Raw genomic sequence first — 9773 nt, 5'->3', positions numbered from 1 at the left:
TGAGGATGGTGCTGCTGTCCATCCATGTGTCCAGCACTTTGCTACAGAGAACTTAAGATATCTCACATCATCTTGTCTACAGCTACGTCAAAAAGCACTGTGACCAAATTTAAATCACATTATTTCCATGCAGCTGTTTGTTTAGTTTGCAGAGGGGCATATTTTCATCACCACAGGGGCGAAATAATGACTGGTATTGTGTTTAAATATTAAGTTTATTTGCAAGCAATAAAAATATAATACTTTACAAACCAGCATCATTACCCCCCCGCCAAGGAGGCTTGTTTGTGTGTCAGCAGGATTTTAGAAAAACTACTGGCCGGATTTTTGTGAAACTTGGTGGAAGGGTGTAGCACGAGCCACCCATTGAATGCTGGAGCGGCTCAGAGTCACAAATTATTTGTCGCTGTCATTAACATTGAGAAATAGGGCAATTGTCCTTGGCGGAGGCCTCCTAGTTATAGAACAAATAACAAAAACATAACATCACACCACATTTAAGAAATAAATAAAACATGTCATTCGTCTGAAAAGCATCTCCAGCTGACAAGACAAACATTTTTCTGTCATTTGATATTAATCTTTTAAATAAATGAGCACACTAAAAAAACTGTTTTCAAAGAACGCTGTTGACACAAGACACGTTGGTAATACTGTGCCAAGATTGTGTAATAATGTGACTCTAATTGGATTTAACTCGGCTGAAATGAGACCAGAGAGCAGAGATTGATCTGCAAGAGAGAGTTTCTATCTTTGTGAGAAGTAATAAAAGATTTACTCCCTCAGAACGAGGGTATTTTTGAACATCAGGAACATTTTGCCCATTCTTCATTTACGCAAGAGTCTATTTTAAGCCATTAGTTAATGAGTTTCTGCAAAAATATAATTAAGCAAATCTGCGTCTGTGCTTCAGTGTGAGACTTATGGCCGATGATGACGCAAGTTGGAGGAATTCATTAATAAACTTCAAACTAATTTTACCAATGCTTCAATAATTTACTCCTTATTTCAAACTCTGTGTGTCGAACACCGTCACAAGGTAAAATTAACAAAGAAAGACAAAGATCAACAACACAACGACCAAAAAAACAGTAAAACAAGAATGCCCAAAAGTGGAATAGCAACTTTAACTATAAAAACAATCAACAGCAATGGTTTAAAGTGATTGTGTGCCACTGTGGAATTTGCTAGAGGTGACAATAACAAGAAAGGCGTTCACTATGAAGCGTTTACTGTCGTTTCCCATTCTCTTTCCTGCCATAAGGTTTAATAGTCAGACTGTCTGTAGCAGGTTAACAGCTCAAAATGAAGAAAAGGTAAATTACATGCAGTGGATGAAGCGTAACGGGTGTATCTGCGTGGCTTCAAGTCTTCAAAGGTTAAGGCTCTAGGGTCAGGGGTCAAGTTTACAGTCTGTCTATACATGCATTTAATATTTCTCATTAATAAAGCAGAGCTGTCTGATGGATATGTGCTGGTAAATGATCAGAAGTGACCATAGAGGCGAGTCTGAAAACACTACAATGTTCCTTAAAGGCACAGTTCACCCCAAAACCAAAAATACATATTTTTCTCTCTTACCTGTAGAGCTATTTTTCAGTCTAGATGGTTTTGGTGTGAGTTACCAAGTGTTGGAGATATCAGCCGTAGAGATGTCTGCCTTCTCTCAGATACAATGGAATTAGATATTTGAAAAATTCAACATCAATGTCTCTTTCCAGAAATCATGACCCAGTTACTCAAGAGGATCCAAAGACCTTGTTGTGAGCAGTTTCATGAAGGAACTATTTATACTGAGCTACAACTGCCAACCGTAGGAGTGTGCAGAAGGAAGCGTGTTTCTACTCGTGAACATTTGCCTCTTTTACACTGCCTCTTAAAAGCGGGAATTTTATGCTGTTATCAAGCCTATCTGTTTTGTAGAAAAGGTACATTCACGGGGCGTCCGTAGCGTAGTAGATAGTGCCGGTGCCCCATGTATAAAGGCTGCAGCGGTCACAGGTTCAACTCTGGCTTGCGACCATTTCTGCATGTCACCCCCCAGCTCTCTCTCTCACCTCATTTCACTCTATCCTGTACAGTGAAGGCAAAAAAGCCCGAAAAAATAATCTTTAAAAAAAAAAAAAAAGGTACATTCACAGAACAGGGGGATGAAGGACAGACTTGTCTCGCCTTTGAGCTGACAGTGGAGGTAGTAACCACGGCATAAAATGAGAAGAGACAGCCAAGATGGACATGTAATGACCCTTCGGATCTTGATCGATATATCGATTCAATGATCATCGATGCAAAATGAGAACCTCGAGAACTATACGCTTTTATTTTGAAAGTCTATGTCACCATCAAACAGCGGCAGGCAGATGGCAAGCAGCCTAGAGAGACGATAAAGATAACATTATTTACTCGGGAATAATTCAGCAGAGTGGAAATATTTAAGATTCTGGTAAAACTACAAGTCAACAGACAAAGCACATGGTGTATGTAAACAATGCTGTTACGAGATTAAACACGACATAATGTTACCCACCTTGCCGGGCATCTCAGTCTGCTAACGTCTCACTATGTAGAATGTTCGGCTAAAAAAAACATGCGTACAGGTTAAAATTCAACCGTGCTGCTCTGTCGGGAGATGCAGTGACTTTTACCGACAGTGAGCTGTGAGTAGAGGGAAAAAAGTCTGCTAGCTGCTAGGCTAATTTATGCAGTGTTAACATGCTTGAGCAAATGAACCTAAACAGCTATAAATGAACTGCATTTGATACTTTTGTTAAATGATGTTGTTGTAAATCCATGTTTTATGGCTGTTAGGAGAAGTTTGCCTTTGGGATTTTAAGCCCGATAAGCCCTGAAATTTTAGGAAAAAGATGATGGTTTGCATTAAAATGAAAGGATTTCTTCCGTACAAGACTTTCTGACAGAAAGGGGTGGCAGCTTCTTCTCTAACTGACTGTGTTATGTAGGCATACATTATCGTCTTATATCGACTGCAGGCCCTTCAATCGCATCGAAATCATATCGTGGCAGACTTTGTCATATCGGCAAATATCGTATCGTACTTAAGATGATCCACAGATCTTGATGTGAGCAGTTTCATGTAGGAACTGTTTTCTTTCTACCAAACTGCACCCACCAACCACATCACCACACGGGATGCAGCTGAGTGCCATCTAGTTCCATTATATTGGAGACAAGGTGGACATCTCTATGTTCAATTTCTCCACCAAAACAATCTAGACTGATAAACAGCACTACAGGTAAAAGGAAAAATATGTATTTCTGAATTTGAGGCGAACTGTCCCTTTAAAAACAATTCCTTAACTAAATAAGTAAGCAATGTGAACATTACTAAAATATGGCAGAAGTCAGTGGGTTTTGTTTTTGCACAGGGGCAAACATTTCTTTGTAAAAGTTCCCAGTTTAGCAGTCAGCCTCAGTTTCAGCATTCGTGCTTAGCGTGCTTTGATGCATCCGCTCTAGTATCCGATGTATACTACTGAAGCTGGGCCTATCTGATGGGTGTGTGCTCCAACAAAGCCTCATCAGATTGTACAGCTCCAGAGGACAGTTCTCAGGACAGGAGAGGATCTGACCATCCCTCACATAGTAAATAACCTCCTCGTGACCCATACCGTAGTACGGCTGCATCCCGTGGGAGAAAATCTCCCACAACACCACGCCATACGCCCACACGTCCGATTCAGTGGTGTAGCGGTTATAGAAAATGGACTCTGGGGGCATCCAGCGAATGGGGATGGCGTCGTTCTCGTTGGCTTTGTAGTAATCGGCTGAGTAGATGTTTCTGGAGAGGCCGAAGTCTGCGATCTTCACCACCATCTCCTCCCCGACCAGGCAGTTCCGGGTTGCGAGGTCACGGTGGACGAACTTGCGCTCCGACAGGTAGGCCATCCCTGCGGCGATCTGCTTGGAGACTGACAGCTGCTCAGCACAGCAGAGAATCCTCGCCTCCAGCTCAGAGGAAAAACTGCGACCCGACAGGCTGGCGCGGCTGAGGGTGCGGACGGACTGGTTTGGAGATCGGCGGCGCAGGAACTCATTGAGGTCGCCGTGGGCCATGTACTCGAACATCAGACACATGGGTTTACCCACTGCACACACACCTGGGGAAGAGAGCATACAGATGATTTTATTTCATGCTCTCCGACATGCAGATTTATCGAGTAGGCTTTTCATGTTTAACCTACAGAGGTCTGAGAACAAACACATGCTCAACCACGTAAACACATCGGTGACATCATCAAACGCTGCTGAATCAAGTGTGTTCATTCCTCTACAGTATCACACAATGAATTCATTCACTGTAAAAGGTAAATAAATACTCAGCCTAGACATAAACACAGACGAAACCATCTGTGATGTGTGTGTGCACGCTCACAAATACACTCTCACGCATAGTGGATGCACAGTCTTACATTAGCAGCCCTGTCATGTAAACATAGTGCGCTTCTAAACTAACCCTGTGATCGTCTGAGCCTGTCTGTGCTGCGGGGAAACACGGGCAATTTGAAGAGAGTTTCTAAAATTGGTAGTGGTGTGATTGTGGCTGAATCTCAGATGTGATTAAGGTGTTTGTATTTGGCAGCGAGGCTTTCCACAACTGAACCTGTTTGCATTCTTGATGTGGAAAGCAAGTGTTTGATGTAGTATGAAAAGTATTCAAGGACAAGAGTGCATGATAACACATTGGAGAATATTCTAGCATGGGCAAAGGTCCGCGCTCACCAAATTCATTTCACTTATTTGCTTTACCTCCTATAAAAGAGTGGCTGTCTGCTTGTTTATGCATTCCTGTAAACATTTCTTGCAGCGTGCACTGCTTAGAGGAATTAGAGCGCACACTGTTAAGACTGTGCAGAGCCTCAGCAGCCCTGCAGAAGTTGTACTTGTGCCATCCATGTGACCTGCCAGTCACAACACCGACTTCACATTCTGAGTGCTTTATGGCTCTGCTGAAAAAATCATAACAAATCACCAGGATAGCCAACAAGAAAAGAAATACCCCCCTCGTGTCAGACAGTGGTTGCAGTTTCTGGTTTTATAGCCAATTTTAGTTTGAGGCCTTGCAGATCTCGTCTGTGTTGTTTCCAAGTAGCCCGTGATGAGTGCACTTTATGTGGTCACTGCACTGAAATGCACTGAGTCATATTAGCCACAATCATAATTTTGATTTAGTGCACTTCACTTAACTGCTTCTGTTTCTGTGTGAAATATGAATTGGAGTCTCGTTGACCTGCCAGCAGCCCAGTCATTTTGAACTCTTTTAAACCCACAGAACAAAACAAAGTTCCTCAAAGTACCAAATATGTCAGGCTGAATTTCAGGCAAACGTATAGTATAATGCAGAATGCAGAATATTTCATGGGATAGTGAAGCCATTAAAAACAAGGAGTCTTTGTGTAAGCATCGTAAAGCTTCAACAAACAGCTGCCAAGTGTCATCCGACGTGTTGCTGACGTGTCATTTATCAGCTGGATGGTCCCTCCTCCAGAGACCATCCAACGGCGGGGGGTGTGGCCGGCCCAACAGATTCTGATAGGTCTGTTGGATGACACTTCTGAGGAAGCCTGGAGTCACAGTCGAAAGTGTCAAGCAGGTAAAAGAAACATCTCCTACACTTTTTGTCTGAGGATAAGAAAATATTGAACAATTTTAAAAAGAAGACAAAATGAACCTAATCAATACACTACATAGTCTCTTCCAGATTGACTTTTTTTTTTTTCCTTCAACAGCAAACATACGTGGTTGGGTTTAAGCAACAAAAACACATGGTTAGGTTTAGGAAAAAAGAATAGGATTTGTTTATAATCTTACAGGACATGAACACCACTCTCCTGGGTGAAAGTCCTGTTTGTTGGACCCATCCACCACCGCTTCCACCCACCCTACCCGGCTGCTTTAAAGGCGCTGATTGATATTGATGATATGTAAGAATGTGGCCAGCGGACCGTTCGAGCAAGTCCGGCTTCTCTGCTGCTAACGCTGCTGCCGGGATACAGCTGAGGAGAAGCCGGCTGCTAATGCTATGTACCGGGACACTGCTAATGCTGCTTGCCGTGCTGCTGTAGCTCAGTCGTAACTGTAACTGATGCTGAGACTCTACTAACTGCGTGAGTGGTAGACGGCGGTGGGTGGCGCAACAGGCCAAAACACAAATTCAAAACATAAACATGATTTGCGGACCGTAAAATATTTTTTTAAATGCGAATATTCTGGCTGTACTATTGTTGTCGGTGAGATCAGTATGTTATATTAACATTATTCCTTAGTCTCTGTGACATATTAGGAGGATTTTACGACTATTTGCTTTATATTTCTTACATATAGCTCCTTTAACTTACGTACTTGTCCTCCTGTGTTTCCCCTGGATGCTGCCAGCTGCTGTGGAAGTATAACGGCGACCAGCCATGTATCATGCCAGCATTAAATTACAGCTTTTTTTGTCAGTGTCTGGTGCCAGAAGTCACGTCCCAAGCACCAGATTTTAAAGACCTCAGATTGAGACCGGGTTGGCAATGTAAAGACTTGGGGCATTTTGCTCCGTCAACGTATGTTCACCTTCTTGTTTTTGTCACTGACAGGCTTGCATTATAATTTTAAGAGTCTGACAATATAATGCAAAGGATCCCTACAGAGAAGGACCTTTTTGTTGAAGAGTAAGATTCTTTTTATTTAACCAGAAACAGCTCTGAAATCGCAATCAGCAAACCCACCAGATTCCATTCAAATAAATGATAATTTTAGCATGTATAGAACCAGTATATTTTCACATCTAACTGGGTGAATTAAGGGTTTATTTCAACCAAACCAGAGTTAGTGATGGAACAGTGAAAAGACGACCCAAGACAGTTTTTGTGGGATTTATTTCATGTCTGTCGACTTTGAAGTTGTGTGTTTTTACAAAGATAAAATCATTCTTTATCGAAATGGAGTCTGGTGTGTATTGTCATGGCAATTTCGGGGCTGTTTCTGGTTGAACAAAAAGATCTTACTCTTTAACAAAAAGGTATATCTCTGTAGGGATCCTTTCCATAATATCAAACACTTTTTATTAACAATTTGAGCACATCAATGGCAAAAACAAGCACTTTTAATGGATGTACACTAACACGCACAATTGCCAATTAACGTTACTTTGCAGCCTGTTTCCTTACTGCTAGCTGCATGGCTTAACTCAATACTGGACCAATTTAAAAAAAATGCTGTCTCCATTAGTCACTTAGACACAAAAGCATGGAAGTGTTTAGGAAAATTCAGGGTGCCATGTCAAACAAACACACATAACTGGAATGTGGGTGTTTTTTCTTAACTGTTTTTTTTTTTGCCTGTTATGTCCAACACCAAGAGCCGTAACAACAAGATGCTCAAATGGAACTTTTGGCAAGAAGAGAAGGAAGTTTGGAGGTCATTCTCAGTAAGTTCATGTCCTGTGGGTCACAGAGTGGGACAGCTCCCCAGAGACAGAGCTCTGATTACTGCTCCCTGGGGTGGTGGTGGTGGTGGTGGTGGTGGTGGTGGTGGAGGGGAGGAAGGGATTGGGGGGGTGACTGCCCACAAACAGGACTGTAATTCAACAGTAGCAACCTCAACTGAAGGTCAGTAGCTGGATCGAAATGTTTCCCTCCATTGCTAAATATACAGAACACAGAGGCCCCGTCCTGCACATGTGACAGTTTAATGACATGCAGACATATGGCATGTCTAATTCTGACACATGCATGTCATGGATTGGTGCCTGTATTTTTACACATGATTTGCGGTGTATTATTAGTCCGGTGGGTAATTAGAGGTTAACCAAATAATTCAATCAACTCTGGTTTCATGTGCACCAGAGACCTCAGCGTTAGTGTGTCACTCTCCAGATGACTCACTCAAAAACAGAAAACATATGATACTGTCATTTGATACACTTCTGAAAAAACCCTCTTTGAATGATGAATGTTGATTCAAAAATATTACACAACTGTAAACTGGACCAAAGTAAACAAAGTTCCCTCAGCCCAGCCAATGACCAACAGCCCTGTTTACTCACCGACAGCGCCAAATAGAGAATGTTGTATCTCTAAATGTCTTCCTGGAAGTATTTGGATGTGAGCAGTTTGTATTAGATTAAATAGGCTGCATTAGCGTAGATAAACTTTAATAGAAGACATTTGTTTTGCTTGGGCCAACAAAACCATTGGTTGTCAAGCTGCACTTGTAAACTGGCAAACAGTCGGCTCTGTATCTGAAGCGGTTTCATAGCGCTGCAGTGAAATAGATCTGAGGGATAAGACTTCATTCACATGATTAGTTCAGTTTCTCACAAACAGCTTTTGGTTAATTTTGCATGAGATAGTCCTCGTTAAGATCATGCTTCGTCACTTTTAAGGGTATTTACCTGTTTAAATGCCCTGTGACTAAATATATGTGGGTGAAAAGTAAAGTAGCAACTGAAATCCAGATTTGAGATCAGATCTAACTTCTGAAACACTGCCACACTATCTCGAGTCTACTCAGTTTAATGCACTGAGAAATAAAACTGCCAAAAGCAAATTGGCAATCTGTATTTATTGCTTTTAGATAAGTTAATTAAACCCAATATTTCCACATAGTCTTAGGAGGAAATAGATTTTAGGTTGCTTTGAGATTACCTAACTCTGTTTGACTCATCTTAGTTGGAAGTAGTGCTCCTGAAATTGATTCTTGTCTATTCCTTTGGATCCTTGGGTGCACCTCATGCTCAATTAAGTCAAGAGCCAATCACAGTGTGGGCATAACGTGCACCACCTGATGGCACAGCAACACAGGTGACACAGATGATGGCTTGATTACTGGATGGTGCAGTCATCCAATAGGATGCCTGCATGTGTTGACTGAGAAGGTATAAAAGTGCCTCTGGAGCATGAGTTCTGTTTGGCTCCTGATGAAGATGTGAGCTGGAACATGAGCTCGGCTTTGGTTCATGAAAAAATGCTGTTTGAGTACTGAAGATTTCAAAAAGAGCAACTCCTTCAAAACCTAATTTTTTGCCCCTGAAGTGAACCAAGTGTTTTAGTTGACGCACCTTCACCATTCTCACCTGCAGACTAAGTTTACAATCCTTCTCCAAATATACCCTGAAGGTTGCCTGAGTGAAACTACAAAACTTGGCCATGCATTTAGGAAAACTAAATAAAAATACAACAGAAGAAATTCGCAAATCTGTTTGAAACTGCTCAAATCGCAAAAATGATCAGGGAACAAGTCAAGAAAGAACAGCAGTCCACTGAAACAGAACTGCACCACATGTAATGTCCTTGGACTCATGAGTATTCTAATTGGTGCAGCAAAACCGGAGATATCATCTTTTTCCCTTCTTTGTCAAAACCTGGCACTCACATTACCAGCAAGATGCACAATGACATCATTTGAAATCAGTTTTGCAGATTTCGTGCAGCTCCTTCTGGAGCCACAAAATGCTTTATACAACTATTTTCACATGTGCTGCAATTTCCCAGACTTTGACGAGTGAAATCAATGTTCCTCTTTAACTATATGCTCTTATTGTGATCTGGTTAGAGGCCTCAAGTTGCTGAGTCAGCAGCTAGTTAAAGTGGGAATTATACTTCTACATTGAATTGATGCCGTACCTACAGCATAGGCTGTGCGTCGATGTAGAGCCTACGCTGTAGCCTGACGTGCACCTCCACAGAAATGTACCTACATGTCACAGCGACGCAGACCTCCTGTCTATTTCTGTAAGCTGAAACCATTTCCCTCAGTGGAAACAAAGCTTT

The 9773-nt window shown here is 41.8% G+C and overlaps 1 protein-coding gene across 1 annotated transcript in view; it reads right to left on the bottom strand.

Moving 5' to 3' along the window:
* Window positions 1–203: 203 nt before the first annotated feature.
* musk (muscle, skeletal, receptor tyrosine kinase) overlaps window positions 204–9773 on the bottom strand; it is a 49883-nt gene continuing 40313 nt past the window's right edge. Inside the window, exon 17 of the mRNA XM_050052441.1 lies at window positions 204–4118. Coding sequence (XP_049908398.1) covers window positions 3418–4118 — 701 coding nt within the window. The 3' untranslated portion in view covers window positions 204–3417. The remainder of the gene's footprint in view (window positions 4119–9773) is intronic.

Source organism: Epinephelus moara, chromosome 9 (assembly GCF_006386435.1).
Source record: "Epinephelus moara isolate mb chromosome 9, YSFRI_EMoa_1.0, whole genome shotgun sequence".
In the NCBI taxonomy this organism is placed as follows: domain Eukaryota; kingdom Metazoa; phylum Chordata; class Actinopteri; order Perciformes; family Serranidae; genus Epinephelus; species Epinephelus moara.
Note: the sequence above shows the minus strand (reverse complement) of the source record. Positions and strands in the feature narration are given on the sequence as shown.